The sequence below is a fragment of the Cebus imitator genome, unplaced genomic scaffold, assembly GCF_001604975.1.
Source record: "Cebus imitator isolate Cc_AM_T3 unplaced genomic scaffold, Cebus_imitator-1.0 Scaffold824, whole genome shotgun sequence".
Classification (NCBI taxonomy): Eukaryota; Metazoa; Chordata; class Mammalia; order Primates; family Cebidae; genus Cebus; species Cebus imitator.
This window is the reverse complement of record NW_016108139.1, coordinates 245,807-266,457: the sequence shown is the minus strand read 5'-3', so window position 1 is coordinate 266,457 and position 20,651 is coordinate 245,807. Positions and strand designations below refer to the sequence as shown.

General features: G+C 36.5%; 1 protein-coding gene across 3 annotated transcripts in view; it reads right to left on the bottom strand.

Moving 5' to 3' along the window:
- ADAD1 (adenosine deaminase domain containing 1) overlaps positions 1–20,651 on the bottom strand; it is a 72,294-nt gene that overhangs the window by 9,888 nt on the left and 41,755 nt on the right. For 2 of the 3 annotated variants that reach the window (XM_037735484.1, XM_017520311.2), the window contains 5 exons: positions 14,939–15,062; positions 12,928–13,098; positions 11,521–11,750; positions 8,918–9,155; positions 732–861 (listed from right to left, as the gene is read on the bottom strand). In XM_037735484.1, the coding sequence (XP_037591412.1) occupies positions 732–861; positions 8,918–9,155; positions 11,521–11,750; positions 12,928–13,098; positions 14,939–15,062 (893 nt within the window). The remainder of the gene's footprint in view (positions 1–731; positions 862–8,917; positions 9,156–11,520; positions 11,751–12,927; positions 13,099–14,938; positions 15,063–20,651) is intronic. The other variant, XM_017520312.2, reaches the window with a different exon arrangement.

The window sequence follows — 20,651 nt, the reverse complement described above, 5'->3', positions numbered from 1 at the left end:
AAAAAAAAAAAAAAAAAGTATTTTCATGTTTCATTATGTAGAATGAAAAAGTAGATTAAAACGCAGCCAATATGGTCTTATTTTTAAACAGACACATAAACCTATATATATGAGAAGGAACTGAAATAACATGCTCACATTAAAAGACTGAGTACTATCTTTGAATAGTAAGTGGGATTACAAGTATTAGTATTGTTTTCTGTACTTTTAAAACTTTTTCAAATTTTTGACTTAAATTTACATTATATTTATATAAAAATATTTTTAAAGAGGAAAAAAAACCCCTGTACATCATCTACGAAATCTAGCACGTTCAAATCAGATGGTGAAATTAAAGTTTTTCTCACAACTTTAAGACAGAAAAATTCATATGTTTTCAATAATATATTCTTTTAGAATACTTAAGATTCTACAGGTAGTATAATTAATACCATATACATAATAAATTTTATTAACATTTTGTTTCTCTGGGTATTACATAGCAGGTTTGAGTGTTATGTAACTTACACTGTCAAAATAAGTATATACCATACTAAAATGTCTACTTTATATGGCAATAGTTATTTACATATGTAATTTCTGGCATGTTCATTTAAAAACCAATTTTACCATTCCATGATAATATCTTATATTCAGGAACTATTCAAGAAATTTTGCTAAGTAGAATCATAAAATGACCACATTTATGTCTTAAATTTTATCCCTATAACTTTATTCCTTTAAGGACTTACCTTAGCTGCATGATATGTACCAGCTTCAAGTAATTCTTTTTTAGCTTCTTTGGCAAGGAGGTTAAATCGACTTAACATTGCAGCCTTGCAAAGCCGACTTGCCATTGACATACCACTTTTAAATGGGGAACTAAAGCACAGAGAAATCAAATATTCGAAAATCACTTTTCAATAATTTATGTTGGCAAATGAAGGAATTAAAATCAACATGGATCTACAAAATGTTTGATTTTAATTATTTGCAATATACATTGTGAATCTTTTTACATAAGAGGCATTCTTAATATTTAATTACTTTCTGAAGCGAATTTCTTAAATTACATTTAAATTATTTAGTATTGTATCAAAAATTAATGCAGAAGATTGACCTTGGAACATTTCTATTGTTTGAAGCAAAATTAATCTATGGTGATACAAATTAAACAGTGGCTCTATGAAGGACTGACTGGAAGTGGGCATGAAAATACTTTCTGCATTTTGACTAGGGTGATGGTTACAGGAGTATACACATATATCAAAATTAATGAAATCGTACAATCTATTTTGCATTTCACTCCAAGAAGTTCTGGCTCAGTAAAAGCATAACATAGCTACTGACAAGATGGCTGAATAGGAACAACTGTGGTTTGTAGCTCCCAGTGAGATGATGCAGAAGGCAGGTGATTTCTGCATTTCCAACTGAGGTACCAACTGAGTACCTCACTTCCAATGAGGTATCTCATTGGGGCTGGCGGGACAGTAGGTACAGCCCAAGGAGGGCGAGCCAAAGCAGGGTGAGGCATCATCTCACCTGGGAAGCACAAGGGGTCAGGGAACTCCCTCTCCTAGCCAAGGGAAGCCATTAGGGTCTGTACCCTGCACTCTGGCCCAGATACTGTGCTTTTCCTATGGTCTTCACAACCTGCAGACCAGGAGATTCCCTTCAGCACCTACACCACCAACAAGGCCCTGGGTTTCCAGCACAAAACTTGGCAGCCGTTTGGGTAGACAACAAGCTGGACGTAGCAGTTTTGTTTTTACATACCCCAATGGTGCCTGGAACGACTGCAAGACAGAAACGTTCACTCCCCTGGACAGGGGGCTGAACCCAGGAAGCCAAGTGGTCTGGCTCAGCAGGTCCCACCCCCACAAAGATGAGCAATCAATCAAAGATCCACTGGCTTGAAATTCTGGCAGCCAGCACAGCAGTGGAATGCCTGCAAGCTTGGTGGGGGGGGAGGAGCATCCACCATTGCTGAGGTTCCAGTAGGCTGTTTTAATCTCAGAGTGTAAACAAAGCCGTGGGGAGGTTTGAACTGGGCAGAGCCCACCACAGCGCAGCAAGGCAACTGCAGGCAGACTGCCTCACTAGATTCCCTCCTCGCTGGGGAGGGCATCTCTGAAAAAAGGCAGCAGTCCATCAGGGATTTATAAAGCCCCCACCCTCCTGGGACAGAGCACCTGGGAAAAGGGGTGGTTGTGGGCACAGCTTCCGCAGATTTAAACATCCTTGCCTGGCAGCTCTGAAGAGAGCAGCAGATCTCCCAGCACAGCGCTCAAGCTCTGATAATGGACAGACTGCTTCCTGAAGTGGATCCCTGACTCCCACATATCCTGACTGGGAGACACCTCCCAATATGGGGTGACAGAGACACCTCATACAGGAGAGCTCTGGCTGGCATCTGGCAGGTACCCCTCTGGGTCAAAGCTATGAGAGGAAGGAACAGGCAGCAATCTTTGGTGTTCTGCAGCCTCTGTCAGTGATACCCAGGCAAGCATGGTCTGGAGTGGACCTCCAGCAAACTCTAGTAGACCTGCAGCAGAGGGGCCTGACTGTTAGAAGGAAAACTAACAAACAGTAAGGAATAGTTTCAACATCAACAAAAATGACATCCACTCAGAGACCCCATCCAAACTGACACCAACTTCAGAGACCTAAGGTAGATAAATCCAAGAAGATGAAGAGAAACCAGAGCAAAAGGCTACAAATTCCAAAATCAAGAACACCTCTTCTCCTCCACGGGATCACAATTCCTCACCAGCAAGGAAACAAAACTGGACAGAGAATGAGTTTGATGAACTGACAGAAACAGGCTTCAGAAGGTGGGTAACAAGAAACTCCTCTGAATAAAGGAGCATGTTCTAATCCAATGCAAGGAAGCTGAGAAGCTTGAAAAAAAGGTTAGACGAATTGCTACCTAGAATAACTAGTTTAGAGAAGAACATAAATGACTGGATGGAGCTGAAAAACACAGCACAAGAACTTTGTGAAGCATGCACAAGTTTCAATGGCCAAATCGATCAAGTGGAAGAAAGGATATGAGAGATTGGAGATCAACTCAATGAAATAAAGTGAGAAGATAAGATTAGGGAAAAAAGAGTTAAAAGAAATGAATAAAGCCTCCGAGAAATATGGGATTACATAAAAAGACCAAATCTACGTTTGATCAGTGTACCTGAAAGTGAAGGGTAGGATGAAACCAAGTTGAAGAACACTTTTCAGGATATTATCCAGGAGAACTTCCCCAAGGTAGCAAGGCAGATCAACATTCAAATTCAGGAAACAGAAAGCACACCACAAAGATACTCCTCAAGAAGAGCAATCCCAAGACACATAATCGTCAGATTCATTTTCTGAAATGAAGAAAAAAATGCTAAGGGCAGCTAGAGAGAAAGGTTGGGTTACCAACAAAGGAAAGCCTATCAGACTAACAGCAGACCTCTCAGCAGAAGCCCTACAAGCCAGAAGAGAGTGGAGGCCAATATTCAACATTCTTAAAGAAATGAATTTTCAGTGCAGAATTTCACATCCAGCCAAACTAAGCTTCATAAGCAAAGGAGAAATAAAATCCTTTATGGACAAGCAAATGCTGAGAGATTTTCTCACCACCATGCCTGCCTTATAAGAGCTCCTGAAGGAAGCACTAAACACGGAAAAGAACGACTGGTACCACCCACTGCAAAAACATACCAAATTGTAAAGACCATCAACACTATGAAGAAACTGCATCAACTAACAGGCAAAATAACCATCTAGCATCATAATGGCAGGATCAAATTCACACATAACAATATTAACCTTAAATGTACATGGGTAAAGGCCCCAGTTAAAAGACACAGACTGGCAAATTGGATAGAGTTAAGACCCATCGCTGTGCTGTATTCAAGAGACCCATCTAATGTGCAAAGACATACAAAGGCTCAAGATAAAAGGATGGAGAAATATTTACCAAGCAAATAAAAAGAAAAATAAAGCTGGGGTTGCAATCCCAGTCTCTGATAAAACAGACTTTAAACCAACAAAGATCAAAAGAGACAAAGTATGGCGTTACATAATGGTAAAGGCATCAATGCAATTAGAAGAACTCACTATCCTAAATATATACAGGAGCACCCAGATTGATAAAGCAAGTTATTAGAGACCTACAAAGAGACTGAGACACCCACACAATAATAGTGGGAAACTTTAACACCCCACTGTCAATATCAGATCAACAAGACAGAAAATTAACAAGGATATTCAGGGCTTGAACTCAGCTCTGGAATAAGCAGACCTAACAGACATCTAGAACTTTCCATCCCAAATCAACAGAATATACATTCTTCTCAGCACCACATCACACTTATTCTAAAACCGACAACACAGTTGGAAGTAAAACACTCCTCAGCAAATGCAAAAGAATGTAAAGCATAACAAACAGCCTCTCAGACCACAGTGCAATCAAATTAGAACTCAGGGTTAAGAAACTCACTCAAACCCACACAGCTGCATGGAAACTTGAACAACCTGCTCCTGAATGACTAATGGATAAATAATGAAACAAAGGCAAAAATAAACATATCTTTGAAACCAGTGAGAATGAAGACACAACATATCAGAATCTCTGGCCCACATTTAAACCAGGTTGTACAGGGAAATTTACAGTACTAAATGCCCACAAGGCAGGAAATATTTAAAATTGACACACTAATGTCAAAATGAAAAGAACTAGAGAAGCAAGAGCAGACAAATTCAAAATATAGCAGAAGACAAGAAATAACTAAGATCAGGGCAGCACTGAAGGACATAGAGACATGAAAATCCTTTAAAAAAAATAATCAATGAATCCAGGAGATTTTTTTTTTTTGAAAAGATCAACAAAATAGACCACTAGCCAGACTAATAAAGAAAAGAGAAAATAATTAAATAGATGCAATAAAAAATGATAAAGGGTATATCACCACCGATCCCACAGATATACAAACTACCATCAGAGAATACTAAAAACACCTTTACACAAATAAAACAGAAAATCTAAAAGAAATGGATAAACTCCTGGACACTTATACCCTCCCAAGACTTAATCAGAAAGAGGTCAAATCCCTGAACAGACCAATAACAACATCTGAAATTGAGGCAACAATTAATAGCCTGCAAACCAAAAAAGTCCAGGACCAGATGGTTTCACAGCCAAATTCTACCAGAGGTACAAAGAAGAGCTGGTACCAGACTCCAAACAACAGAAAAAGGAAATCTTCCCTAACTCATTTTATGAGGCAAACATCATCCTGATACCAAAACCTGACAGAGACACAAATAAAAAAGAAAATTTCAGGCCAATAACCCTGATGAACATCGATGCAAAAATCCTCAATAAAAACTGGCAAACCAAATCCAGCAGCACATCAAAAATCTTATTCACCATGATCAAGTCAGCTTCATCCCTGGGATGCAAGGGCTGGTTCAATATATGCGAATCAATAAATGTAATCCATCACATAAACAGAACCAAAGACAAAAACCACATGACTATTTCAGTAGATTAAGAAAAGGCCTTCGACAAGATTCAACAGCCCTCTATGCTAAAAACTCTCAATAAACCAGGTATTGATGGAACATATCTCAAAATTGTAAGAGCTATTTATGACAAACCCACAGCCGAAATCATACTGAATGGGCAAAAACTGGCTGCATTCCCTTTGAAAACCAGCACAAGACAAGGATGCCCTCTTGGCACTGCTGCCTTTCCCAAGTGACGAGGACTAGCCTTGGACTAAGATCAGCTCACCTCACCTTTAGGTGACCAATTTCTGACTCAGATGTGTGGGAGAGGCCAATAAAATCCAGAAAACCATTTAGCTGACTCTAGAACTTCCAAGTAGTAATAATAAATAGCTGTTTTAAACAACTAAGTTTCGAGGTAGTTTATATGCAGCAATAGCTAACATACACTAATGTGTACAAAATCTATTGATTTCTACATATTAATTTTCCACCATACTTTTGTTGCAGTGGTTTTGATATTTTTTTTCCAGATATAAATACCATCTTCAAAGAGTGATTAACTGTAACTCCTTCTTTCTAATATGTTATCTCCGGTTGGTGTGAGATGGCATCTCATTGTGGCTTTGATCAACAATTTAAAAAAATTAGATTTAAGTATCAATCATATACTTGCTTCAAAAAAGTACCTGGATGCTTTCCACCATTTGGGATAGCACTGGCATTATCTGCTTTTTAAAGATTTAGAAAACCCTCTGAACTACCTCAGAATGGTACTTTTGAGGAACAGTTAAGGTGCCTTCTTGGTAACTTTCTCATGAAAATAACATTTATATTTTCCTCTTTCTTTATAAGTTTTGCCAGTAATGTTTTCCTATAAATTTATCCTTTTCATTTAGGCTTTAAAATACATTTGCATGGTTACACAAAGTAGCTTATGATCCTCTTAATCTTCTAATTGGATCCTTATCTGTTATTTTATATGAGACTGGTGACTTTTTACATCAGCTTTTATAAGTAATTTTGCCTTTTTTAGTTTTTTACAGCTCTTTTCTTTATATTTCTAGTTTTATTTCTATCATTTATTGTTATATGCATTTAAGCCTCTGACTTTTCTATTCAGCTCTTTGTTTAAATTGTATAACCTGCAAGTTCTGATATGTAATATTTTCAATATCCCTGTTTTCAAAATAGTCTACAATTTCATTTTATATTTCCCCTTTGAGCTAGGAGTCAGAATTTCTCAAGTAAAGCAGCTTCTAGTATTCTGAGTTTGTTAGTTTTATCTCATTATAATCAGAGAATATGTCCATATTGCTTCTACTTTTTGGAATTTGTTATTTTCTTTGTGGTTTAACACATGGTCAGCTTTTTGTCAATGTTCTGTAGGTTCCTGAAGACTAGGTAAATTCTATATTTTTATGATGTAGAGTTTAAAATAATGAAACCTACCTTACTGTTATTTAAAATGGCTATATCCTTGTTTACTCTTTTGTCCACTTGATCTACCATGAACTGAAAGAGGTGAATCATTGTCTGTACAAGTAGTGTGTTTCTATTTTGCCTTACCTATTCTATAATTTGTGCTTTGTGAATGTGGCTATGTCACATTCTGCATAAACATTCTTAACTATTCTGCCTTCTGTATAAATTATACTGTTTATACTGCTAAGGATTTTTTTGTCTTATTGTAGTGTTTTGGGACTGAATTATACCTTGCCTAATATTTAGACTACATATTCTGCTTTATTTTTTTTTTTATTTTTGAGATGGAGTCTCACTCTGTTGCCCAGGCTGGAGTGCAATGGCACAATCTCAGTTCACCGCAACCTCCACCTTTTGGGTTCAAGTGATTCTCCCTGCCTCTGCCTCCCAAGTAGCTGAGGTTACAGGCATCTGCCATCATGCCCAGCTAATTTTTTGAATTTTTAGTAGAGATGGGGCTTTGCCATATTGGCCAGGCTGGTATCGAACTCCTGACCTCAGGCAGTCTGCCCACCTCATTCTCCCAAAGTCCTGGGATTACAGGAGTGAGCTACTGCACCCAGCTTCTGCTTTCTTTTGATTTGTAATTACGTGGCAAGTATTTGGCTGTAAAAAATGTTAAGCTCATTTTACACTTCATCTTAGTTATGCTATTATTTTATGTTTTCAGTAAACAATGTTTTAATATGTTGCATAGAAGACCTGTTTGTCTGTATATGTTTAGTTGGGTCTATTTTTAATAGTAAAGCACTTGTTGATGCTGGCCCAAATTATTTGATAACAGTATAATTCATCCTAGTTAAAATATCAGTGTTATGCTTAACTGAGTTCATAATAAGAAACGTTTACTTTTTTTTTTTTTTCCCTTTTTGAGATAGGGTCTTGCTCTGTTGCCCAGGCTGGAGTGCAATGGTGCAGTCATAGCTCGCTGCAGCCTCAAATTCCTAGGTTCAAGTGATCCTCCCGCCTCAGCCTCCCAAATAGCTGGGACTCCAGGTATGCACTCCTGCTCCTGGTTAATATTTTTTACTTTTTATAAAAAAGACTGGGTCTCTATGTTTCCCAGATTGGTGTTGAACTCTTGGCTTCAAGCCATGCTCCTGCCTCAGCCTACCAAACTGCTAGGATTACAGGTATGAGCTTTCTTGACTGCCAAGAAACATTTTTATGTGGTCTTCATTTAAATATCTCCTTCACAAAGAAAGCAATTTTATGCATTTAAATTTTTAACATTATCACTGCCTCATCACAAATGTATGTTCACACCGAAAGAACAGTGTCACTTTTTCTAAATAAATCAATAGCAGGGATATTATAAAGAAATGTCTAGAAGGCACAGAACATCCTGGTTAAGAACACGGGCTTTGAAAATAAAATGTCTGTGTCAGAATCTCAGCTGTGTCATTAACTACTTGGGTAACCTTAGGCGAGACATTTAACCTAGATTAAATCTCAGAAACTGTTAAAAAAAAAAAAATCGAATCATCCAACCTAAGGGTTTTTATAAGAAGACAGTATAACATAGTACCATAGTTCTTACATGTAAGGGTACATAAGTAATATTTGAAGGAGTATATAAAAAATATAATTTCTGAGCTCCAGATCCAAAAGTCAGATTCAGCAGAAGAAACTGAATTTCTAAAGAAGTTTATATGATTCTAATACTAATGATATGACATGACAGTTGGAGAAACATAGGTTATGGAGCCAGATTCCTTGGGTTTGAATGGTGACTCTACCATTTAGCATGAATTTCAGTAAGCTATATAACTTCTCCACGTCTGTCTTCTTGTCAGAAAAAAATTTTAAATTAGTACAACACCTGCAACATAGTCACATTCAACTAATGATATTGTTCAGTATTCAATAGGTGGTATTCAAAAAAGTTACAATAAAAACTGCAATAAAATGCTTCTTCTACTTAAGTAATACATGGTTTAAATAAATTAGTAATTTTAACCTTTCAGTGATCTTCCCACTCAGGCCATCCACAATCTCCAAAGAAACATCTCCTTGTGCCCAATTCAGACTCAGAAATTTATATTCCAAGTTCATTTGAAGTGGATATGCAGAGGGTACTAAACTAATATGAGGTCTGTTGACTAAGTAAAACATAGGAAGTTTTGAAGTGAGTGCATCATCAACACGTTGCTTTATAGCGATTTCTAAGCCTCTGGTATCATTGCAATTCCCATCACCTAGAAAGCAAAAACAAAACACTCAAGTTCAATATTAAAAGATCATTCCAAAAATAAAAATAAATTAAATGATTGTGAATCGTCTAAAGCCCATTTCTCTTTTTTTTATCTTACAACCTTCCCTTTCCTGGTTCTACTCTCTTAGCATCTATTCCATATTCTTAACCAGAACCAGAATAAGGTAATAACAGATTTTCCATTTTAAAAAAGACTCTGATACAGAAAATAATGAAAAGTCCCTCTATTGAGTATTAGCAAAGAGCCACAGCTGATTCAGAAACTGGTACTTTAGTAACTGACTCAGAAAGAAATCTGGTACATCCGGATTTGTTGATTGCATTATATGCTAATTTCTTGCAGGGCAGTCGACAAATCTGGATGAAAAATAATTGGTGAAAATGAGTTATTTTCAAACATCTAAGGGCCACAAATTACAAATTTTCCAATACCACAATGCTCCAATTTCACAATGTAAAATAATTTAAAGAACGACCATTTCTGGTTAAAATTGGACCAATACCAAAAGCTTTGAATTCTCAGTTATGATAATTATTGAAGGAGAGACCTCAAAAAGATGCAATGTTACATTAAAAAACACTGGGCTGCATCAAACTTAAAATGGAAGTTAGGAAGCAGTCATTCCTATTTAAAAAACAGTAATTCTAAACCAGATCTCTTTCTTCCTCAGAAGATCAGATGTTCTGGCATCAACAGAATCTATGTAAACCACTGGACATATTTCACAAAGTTTTGCATCCTTATCATTAAAATTGTTGAGATGGTTACTAGGGCCACATTATGACTATCTGGGCACTAGAAAATGATGTAAAAAGGACATGTATCACTTTTGACATCCTTTCTCTAAACACTTCCCTAAGTGTTTATCAAGAGTGACAAATGATCAAGACAAATCAAGAGTGACAAATGAAAACTAATCAAATAAAAAATATACTTGGGCACAGAAAAAAAGCTGGAAAAAAATATGGTGTGAGGAATGGTTAATATATCTATAATGAACAGTAGATAATAAGGATTAAAAAAACCTAATTATTTATTACACTTTGCAATTAAATAATGATAATGGTTGTGCCAAAAAAAAAAAAATTTGGAAAAAGGGAGAAAAAAAACCCTGTAAGTCAAATTTTTCATGAAATACTTTAAACATCAAATTGTTTACCTAGATGCCTTAATGGGAAGTATAAAACCTAATATAATAGAAAAAAGCTTACAAATATTTTATTATAAATTTTACTTTTCCCTTCATTTATGTGTGCATTAATAATTTATTATATCTGAGGTATGATTTTAACACATCTCGAGGCTCAATCTTGTTCCTAGAAGATATATCTCTAAAATTTTATCATATAATTGAAAAATTTTGATTTGATTCATTCAAAATGATCTGAAATAACATGAAACTCCAAGGTTAAAGTCAAAGGTTAAGTCTAATCAAAGACTATAGAAGACCTGACCTGACAATAATTCATATATAAAAAAATCGATCATAAGCAGCAGCACGAAAAGTTATGAAAGCTGGGTTTGAGTCCAGGCTCTATCACTAAGCAAACTGACTGACTTTAGGCAAGTGTTTTATTAACATTCTGAAAGTGATCTGAAAAAGAAAAAAAGAAAGGACTGAATAACAGATTCCCTAAGGTTATCAACTGCTTCTTAAAAGTCAATGAACTGTATTTAAAATGGACTTCTTCACTAGGAAGGATTCTCTATACTCAATTATACAAATCAAGTCAGTATATGAAAAGGACCTCTGGATGGAAATAACTTCTAGATAAACATTTCTAAGTATTTTGGAAGAAAAGCCTAGATCCTATGTTTTAAATTTAAAAAGACCACCATCATAAAATGAAAAAATAAGTACCTACAGAACAACCACAGCATCAAATTTGTTTCTGCAAACTTTTTGAAAAGTAAAGCTTTAAAATAATGTTGGGGTACAGAAAACAATTCCTCAAAATATGAACCTTCAGCATGCTGAGTGCTTTGGAAATTGAAAGGCCTCAGAAATACGCTTCACAACCAAGGTTTTTCTCTGATCTTTCCCTCATTTCCCTGTGTCTCTGGTGTTTCCCAAAGCAACAGAAAGAACTCTCTCTGGAATTTCCTTTTCCAGTTGGCTGGTGACTACATCTTATGACTCCTTTATCCCATAATCTCTGCCTCCCACCTTTGGGATCCATTCATTCTCCCTGATAATTTATCATGAAACCAACAGCTCTACAAAACATGTCTGTGTTTTGACTTTAAATAAAGTTTCACATATTCAAAAACTAATTTTATACTGATAAGTAAAAAACAGAGAATTTGCTTGGTGAGTGAGGCCAGGAGGTTTTGAAATCCCACTCACCAACAAGTATACTGCTGATGTAAACTGGCTGTATAAAATGACTCAGCAATGCTCCCTGTACACCAAGCACTTCCCATCTTGTCAATTTGTCACTTGAGGACATACTGCTTATTCTATTAACACCATCTTTAGGACAGTAAACAGTCAGATAAATTTTGCCTTCAACAGCCACGTGGAGGCACAGTTCTTCATTGGCTTCAAATGCAGATATAGAATGTGGATTAAGACGTCTAGAGAAAGAAAAGAAAGTTTCTTCCTTTAAAAAAACAAAGGTGACAGACCAAAATCTACCTGTACCTAAGAAATGTTCTTTAACATGTTTAACTTCCCAGTATACATTTAATTCCAGTAGCAGAAACAGATACAAGAAAGCAAAGTAGGAATGGAGTGCCTTTATTCTATAATAGCAATATAAAACAGAAATGAAACACATTTAGAGCTTCCAATAGAGATACTTTTCATATTATCACTTTATGTCCCTTCAAATAAAAGAAACACTAATTTTTATCCCTATCATAGTTTGTGAATTAGTTCCCTCCTCTGTATGAACATTTTTTAAAACTACAAAATGAAGAAATGAAAAAAAGGGAAACTCACTTTTTCTTTATGAGTCATCTTCAAAAAATGCAAAATTATTTTTTTTTCTAGAGAACACTGACCTTATTTTCAACAGTGTTAGCAGAGGGATTTTTATTAAAATATTACTCATGATTACCACTAGATGGTCAGACTTAAGGTGACTTTTACTGTCTTCTTTGTTCTTGTTTGTACTGTTTAAATGTTATGCTACCTGATGATATTCATTAATCAAAGCAATATTTTGGACACAGATTAATGTTTTTCTTAACTCTTGTATTTATATGTGAACAGTGCATAAATGCGTACTTCCTAAGGTTTATGAGGTCTTAAAAGTAGAAAGAAGTAGAAGATTTTTTAAAAAATAGCATAGCAAAAAATGTGGTGAAGTACATGGGAGTTTTAAGTACAGGCTGAGTATTGCTTATCTAAAATGCTTGGAACGAGAAGTGTTTCAGATTTTTTTTTTCACGCTGTGAAATACTTGCTTTATATATACCAGTTGAACACAAATCCAATAATCTGAAATATGAAATGCTCCAATGAGAATTTCCTTTGAGTGTCATATGTCAGTGCTCAAAAAGTTTCCAATTCTGGAGCATTTTGAATCTCAGACTTTTGGATTTGGGAAGCTCAATCTGTAGAAGTGATAGATTAAGACTGAGGGGAAGGGAACGAATTTAGGGTCTCCTGCATGCCACATATAGTAACTCAAGGCTGAATGGAAAATATGAGTAATTAGAATTTACATGTTCTATTTGCTATAGGAAGTCAGAATGTTATGGCATGGCCATCCTACTTGCTTTTAAAAACAACTTCTATAATACTTACAACTGTGACTTAATCTGGGCTGATCCTTTAGGCAACTGGTTCATGTAAAGACAAATGTTGATATTCTGTTTAAGAGTGAGTAGATTAGAAGTTGGTTCTGTACAGAATATTGATTTTTCCATCATAGCAGGATTTTTGCTGTAGAAGAGTAGAAGTTGTCTGTAAAAGTACCTAAAATAAATGTTATAACTTTGTCAAGTAATAAACTTTATAAAAGATGTATCTTAATGAGCATCATGTCCATATGTGTCAGTAGCAATGTCCCTGAATGTCAAAAATTTTGACACAGGTAAGAACTCTAAATTAATCTTAGCTTTATTTAATGAAGTTTAAACTTCTTTAAAGTCCCTAACTGGAGCCCAGTCTGCCCTGTAACACACCATTCTATAAAACACCATTCCTTGTCTACTACTCCACTTCCATTTCATGTTTGAGTCTTCCAACTATCATATTCTGCAAAAGACTCATTTCTCTACTGATTCCTCCCTTCTTCCTCAGACAGTTCTGCTCCCAGCCTTCCAGATGAAGTGCCAACTTTTTGTCTTACTTCTATTTCCCCTTCCCTACCCAAACAATTACAAAAATCACAAAAACTGTGGTCCCTCTCCTTAATGGGTTTAAAGAAAAAAAAAAGAGCATAGGAATAATACAATGAACATCATAAGTTGTATTAAGAAATAAAGCAGATATAGTTACCAATAATTTACTGCATGTTTCAAAATAACTGAATGAGTGGAACTAGAATGCTCCTAACACAAATATTACATGTACCTTATAAATATGCACAAGTATTATATATTCACAATTTAAAATTTTTTAATTAATTTTTTTTTTAAAAAGGGAAGATCTAAAAGACTACAACTAATCAAATCAAGGACAAATACTATTTCGCTTATTTAATAAACCATAACTTTTAAGATATACTCCCTTGAATCCCATTATCAGAAATAGGTAGTAAAAAATTAAGCACCAGTATGTAAAAATGCCAAGCATAGGGATCAGTTACACAAAAGGGGTAGCTTTTAAAAAGGTCAAATAATTCCGTAAGCACCGAGAGGGGTGGAAGGCAATGAACTGCATCACCCTCATAGTCTTGCTGAATAACTTTTAAGATTATTGGATTCTTTCCTCATTATTAAAGATACAAATTTACATTTTTACAGGTATGAATGTCTAAATTTGTTTTAAAATACTCCACTGAAGTAAACACCAACACAAAAAGTGAGAATGCAGATATTTAACAAAGACAGCAGAATGCTAATATCTGTTGAAGCTGAATGAGAATTTGTTATCCTATTCTCATTTGTGTGTCTTTGAAAACATCCATAAGAAAAAGGTAAATAAAAAGTCAGTTTAATGCTTCAAAGAACCAAAATGAATAAGACCTAGTAGCTGACGGCACAACGGGATTACAGGTGTGAGCTACTGTGCCCAGCTGATTGTAGGATTCTTAAAACTGAGTTCAGCTGGGGATGGTGGCGCATGCCTATAATCTCAGCAATTTGGGGGGCCTGGGCAGGTGGATCACCTGAGATCAGGAGTTCGAGACCAGCCTGCCCAACATGGTGAAACCCCGTCTCTACTAAAATACAAAAAATTACTCGGGTGTGGTGCTGCAAGCCTGTAATCCCAGCTATTTAGGAGGCTGGGACAGTAGAATCACTTGAATTCAAAAGGCAGAGGCTGCGGTAAGCCAAGATTGCACCACTGCACTCCAGCCTGGGCAATAAAAATGAAACTCCCAGTAAAACACACACACACACACACACGCACACACGCACTCTTACTTCACAGGTTTTAATAATGGAAGCCACTAAAATCCAATAACTAGACATTGCAGTTACAAACATTCCAAAGATGACATGGAATCAATCCGATGACAGATAAGAAAATGTGACATCCTTGGCTCTATGATCAATAAAATTCCATTTGTAAATGAAGATATTTACATGAAGTTACTTTGGGTTGACAGCATTCATATTTAATAACATTAATATATGTGTTATCTTACCTAAGAAGAGACCTTCTTGCTGTAACGACAGCATGAGTATCATGCAATACTCTTCCATTTGGCTTAATACCCTGGCTGTAATTGTATTCACCTGTGCCTATAGCTACAACCTCATGCTGTCCAGCTAAAAGAAAAAGGTAGACAGTAGCAGGTTAATTTAACCACTCTATCCCCTATGTTCAACTCTTACTTCTACCCCACCATTTTTTTTTTTTTCTGAGACAGAGTCTTACTCTGTCACCCAAGCTGGAGTGCAGTGGCATGATATTGACTCACTGCAACTTCTGCCTCCTAGGTTCAAGTGATTCTCTTGCCTCAGACTCCTGAATAGCTGGGATTAAAGGCACATGCCACTACGCCTGGCTAATTTTTGTACTTTTAGTAGAGACAGTGTTTCACCATGTTGGTCATGCTGGTCTTGAACTCCTGAGCTTGTGATCTGCACAGCCTCCCAAAGTGCTAGGATTACAGGCATGAGCCAACACGCCCGACCACACCATTTTTAATTTAGTAGAATATACTAAATGAAAATATGAAAAAATAATTCCACAATTTAAAATAAGAGTCTTAGATTCTTCTAAGAAGCAAAATTAAAAAGTAGTATCTCAACAAAAAAGGCAGATGTTTTATAATGCTTCATCTAATTCTGCAATCAACAGAATTACCAAATGTCTTTAGCTTTCAAATATGGCTATTTCTTCTACATCTAGATGTGTTTGAACTTTTTTTAAAAAATTTTGTTTTACTTTAGGTTTTCGGGTACAAGTGCAGGTCATGCAGAGTTGTTGCATAGGTGCATACTATATCTGGCTTTTCTCCCCATGTTATCCCTCCCCACCCTCCACTGTCCGTCCCCTAGCCACCCCCAACTGCTCCCAGTGTGTGATGCTCCTCTCCCTGAGTCCATGTGCTCTCCTTATTCAATACCTGCCTATGAGTGAGAACATGCGGTGTTTGGTTTTCTGTTCTTTTATCAGTTTGCTGAGAATGATGGTTTCCAGATTCATCCAAGTCCCTACAAAGGACACAAACTCATCGTTTTTTATGACTGGGTAGTGTTCCATGGTATATATGTGCCACATTTTCTTTGTCCAGTCTATCACTGACAGGCATTTGGGTTGGTTCCAAGTCTTTGCTATTGTAAACAGGGCTGCAATGAACATAGGTGTGCATGTGTCTTTACCGTAGAAGGATTTATAGTTCTTTGGGTATATACCCAGTAATGGGATTGCTGGGTCAAAGGGAATTTCTATTTCTAGATCCTTGAGAAATCGCCACACTGTCTTCCACAATGGTTGAACTAATTTATATTCCCACCAACTGTATAAGTGTCCCTATTTCTCCACATCCTCTCTAGCATCTGTTGTCTCCAGATTTTTTAATGATCGCCATTCTAACTGGCATAAGATGGTATCTCAGTGTGGTTTTGATTTGCATTTCTCTAATGACCAGTGACGATGTGCATTTTTTCATATGTTTATTGGCCTCATATATGTCTTCTTTTGAAAAGTGTCTGTTCATATCCTTTGCCCACTTTTGAATTTTTTTTCTTGTATATCTGTTTTAGATCTTTGTAGATTCTGGATATTAGCCCTTTGTCAGATGGGTAGACTGCAAAAATTTTTTCCCATTCTGTTGGTTGCCGGTTTGCTCTAATGATGGTTTCTTTTGCTGTACAGAAGCTCTGAATTTTAATTAGATCCCATTTGTCTATCTTGGCTTTTGTTGACATTGCTTTTGGTGTTTTAGTCATGAAGTTGTTGCCTATGCCTATGTCCTGGATGGTTTTGATCTTCTAAGACACTTCATTTGCCATCCTGCTTCTGTCTTAAATTATCTATATTTAATGCCTCTGATTTTTCTTAATCTACTCAAATGCTATAAACCAAATTAGTTTCCTTCTCTGTTCTACTGAAGCTGCTCTCCTACAAAACAAAACCTTTATGCTTTTTCCAGTAGCTTTGCTCCATCCACATTTTCCTGTGCCTTGCTTGAAATTTCCTGGAAATTCTATGCTCCAAAAATGCACAATTCAAATTAGCAGTTCTTTTTCCTCTTACATTCTAAGTAGACCTTTCCATCGCCCAGTGACTAGTTTATTCTTTCTTCCCCTATGATCCCATTTGAATATCTTCCTCATTCTATCTCTTACTTCAGGAAATCTTGAGTTTTCATTTTTCAAAGTTCAGTTCTACAGTCACAACTACCTAAAGGACTTTTACTATTAGGCTGGTGCAAAACTAATTGCAGTTCTTGTCATGTTTTGTTTTCTGCACCAACCTAATAATTCAGCAACAACTGGTGAGCTATTACCAAGTACCGGCACTAAAGTAGATGTTAGAAATAAAACGTTGAGCAAGACATACCTTCAGGAGATTTCCAGCAGAGAAGATAGAAAAAAGACTAAACAAACCCTGAAGTGTGGTAAGTGCTCCAAAGGAAACAATTAGGGGGCTCATGTGAAGATAATGAGAGAAAAGCTTATCTCATGCAGACTAGTTGCAGAATCCCTCCCTAACGAGGTAAAATTTAACTTTCAGCACCAGTGAGACAGAGTATTCTTCTAGTCAAAAGAAGTAACATATGCATACCACCCTGGGCAAAGACAGAAGACTGTTTCTTTCTTGGGCAAAGAGAGAAGTATAGCTGATCTAGTAAGTGGGGTGAAGGGAATGGTGTAAGATGAATTTGGGAGAAAGAAGTGTTATATATTATGCTGAAAAATTTATGGGAAAGCTACTGAAGTAAAAACCATCTTGGGTTGTTACATTTCCTTTCTACAACGCAAAAAAAAAAAAATCAACAAAATTAAAAGACAACTATGGAACAGAAGAAAACATTTGCAAACCATATCTCCAATAAAGGGTTAATATCCAAAGTACCTAAGTAACTCTCACAACTCAATAGTAAAAAACAAGTAACTTGATTTAAACATGTGAAAAGAACCTGAAAAGACATTTTCTTTTACAGAAGACATAGAACAGGTATATGAAAAGGTGTTCAACATCAATAATCATCAGAGAAATGCAAATCAAAATCACAATGAGATATTCTCACCCCTGTTAGGATGGCTATTATAAAGAAGTCAAAACTAAGTTTTTGTGAGGATATAAAGAACCTAAATTTGGCAGAAGTGTAAACTTTTGACAGAAATGTAAATTTTTACAGGCATTGTGGAAAACTATGGAGATTCCTCAACAAAATAAAAATATAACTTCTCATATAATCCAGCAATCTCACTTCTGTGTATATATCCAAAGGAAGTGAAATTAAGATCCAAAGAGATATCTACACTCCCATGTTCACTGTAGCATTATTTCCACAAGATACAAAAACAACCTAAATGTCTCAATACATGAATAAAGAAACTGTGACATATATATAAAATGAAATATTTTTCACCCCCAAAAAGAAGAAAATTCTGCCATTTTCAACAATATGAATAAACCTGGAGAACATTATGTTAAGTGAAGTAAGCCAGACACAGAAAGACAAACACTGCATGATCTCACTCGTGTGGGATCTAAAAAGATTGGACTCACAAAAACAGAGTAGAATGGTGGTTATTAGTGGTTAGAAAGCAGGGAAAATGGGAAGACACTGATCAAAGGTTAAAAACTTAAGAGATGTAAAACAAATAACTGAGACCTAATATAGAGCATGAAGGCTACAGCTAATAATACTGTATTATATATTTGAAATTTGTTGTCAATATTGCGGGGGAGGGGTAGGGTGGAGGGCAGGTAGATGAGGAGGATATTGTGGTAGAAAAAAACAAGGTGTGGTAAACTGTGTTTAATGTTTCTAAAAAGTCAAATAGGTTAAGAGTTAACCAAAAGAAGTAATTTATCAAGATGTGAGAAGGAATGGAATCAGAATTTAAGTGAAAGAATTAGCCTATAGGAGGAGTGATGCTTCCTCTATTGTCACAGTAGGGAAGATGGATACAAGTGCAGTAAAGTATACATATTTGGTGGCAGGGGAGAGAGGACATTTAGATTTGATAGCTGCTTATAGACCCAATTAAAAACTGTAAGGTGATTTTTTTTTTTTATGAGGGAAAATGGCAGATAGGAGACAGGACTAACATGCAGCTCCCACTTGGATGAATAGAATAGCTTGTGGAGACTCACATAATGAACTTTTGCTCCAAGAACCACTGCAGGAACATACTAGGAAGACCAAAGAATTCACAGACCCTTTGAAAGCAGCAGCTTGCCACTGCAAACTCTGTGAGACAGCTGGAAAACTATGAGCTCCCAAAGCAGCGGGGGAGAGGGGGAAGTCTAACTTCGAATATACATCCCTACTGGGGAACCTGAAACTCCAGATCACAGAAGAAGGATTTAACCTTACCTAGAGATGAAATGAATTTAGGGAGCCAAGAAAAATAGCAGAGAAACAGCAGGAAGAACCCTGTAGGCACTCCCAGTACCCAGCCCATGAAAGTCATCCCCGGCTTTATCGCACAGGGATCCTTGGGTAAGGCAGCCAGTGGAACTGGGGAGGGGCCACAGGCTAAAGGAAGCGTCTAGCTGAAGTTTGTAATAATTTTGACTGAGCACAAATTTTCCTGAGTAGAATCCAAGATGGGGGGATAAAGAGCTGGCTTTCCCCAACTTCCCTGGTAACATGTATGACACAGCAGAGGCAGCCATAATCCCCCTAAAACATAACTCCATTGGCCTGAGAACCACCCTGCCATCCCCCACAGTGGCCACAGCACAAGGAGAGTCTGAGCTCAGGCCCTCCTAACCCTGCTCCCACTTGATGGTTTTTATCTATGTGTCCTGAGAGCTGAAGACAAAAGACACTCTTGGGAACTCTATGTCCCCACCCATTGCCAGAGAAAACTGAATATTTTTCCTAGCTAAGATAGGGCAAGCTTATATCCTCCCCATTCTCCTACCACAGCTGATGTTCTCTTGAAAGTGCCACCTCCTGGCTGGAGGCCAAACAACACAAGCCTTAACAGCAACTCATAACAGAACCACCCTGTTCCATGACATAGAAGTACAAAAGATCATTCAAGTTTACTGTGAACACCTTCACATACACAAACTAGAAAACCTAGAAGAGATGAATAAATTCCTGGAAATATACAACCCTCCTAGATTAAACCAGGAAAAATAAAAACTCTGAACAGATCAATAACAAGCAGTAATTAAAAAAATGCCAACCAAAAAAGTCTACAACCAGATTGCAGTTGAATTCTATCAGACATTCAGAGAAGAACTGGTACGAATCTTACTGAAACTATTCCAAAAGATAGAGAAAGAAGTGATCCTCCTTAAAACAGTCTATGTAGCCAGTATCACCCTAATACCAAAACCAGCAGAAGCCATTTAAAAAAAGAAAACTAAAGACTAATATCCCTGGATGAACATAGATGCAAAAATCCTCAACAAAATACTAGCTAGCTGAATCCAGCAGCATAAAAAGATAACACAACATGATCAACTGGGTTTCATACCAGGGATGTAGAAATGGTTTAACACATCCAAGTCAATAAATGTGATACGCCTCATAAACAGAATTAAAAACAAAAATTATGTGATTATCTCTAATATACACGGAAAAAGCATTTGACAAAATCCAGCATCTCTTTAAGATGAAAACCCTCAGCAAAACTGGCATAGAAAGGATATATCTTAAGATAATAAAAGCCATCTATGACTAACACACAGCCAACATTTTATTGAAATGGGAAAAG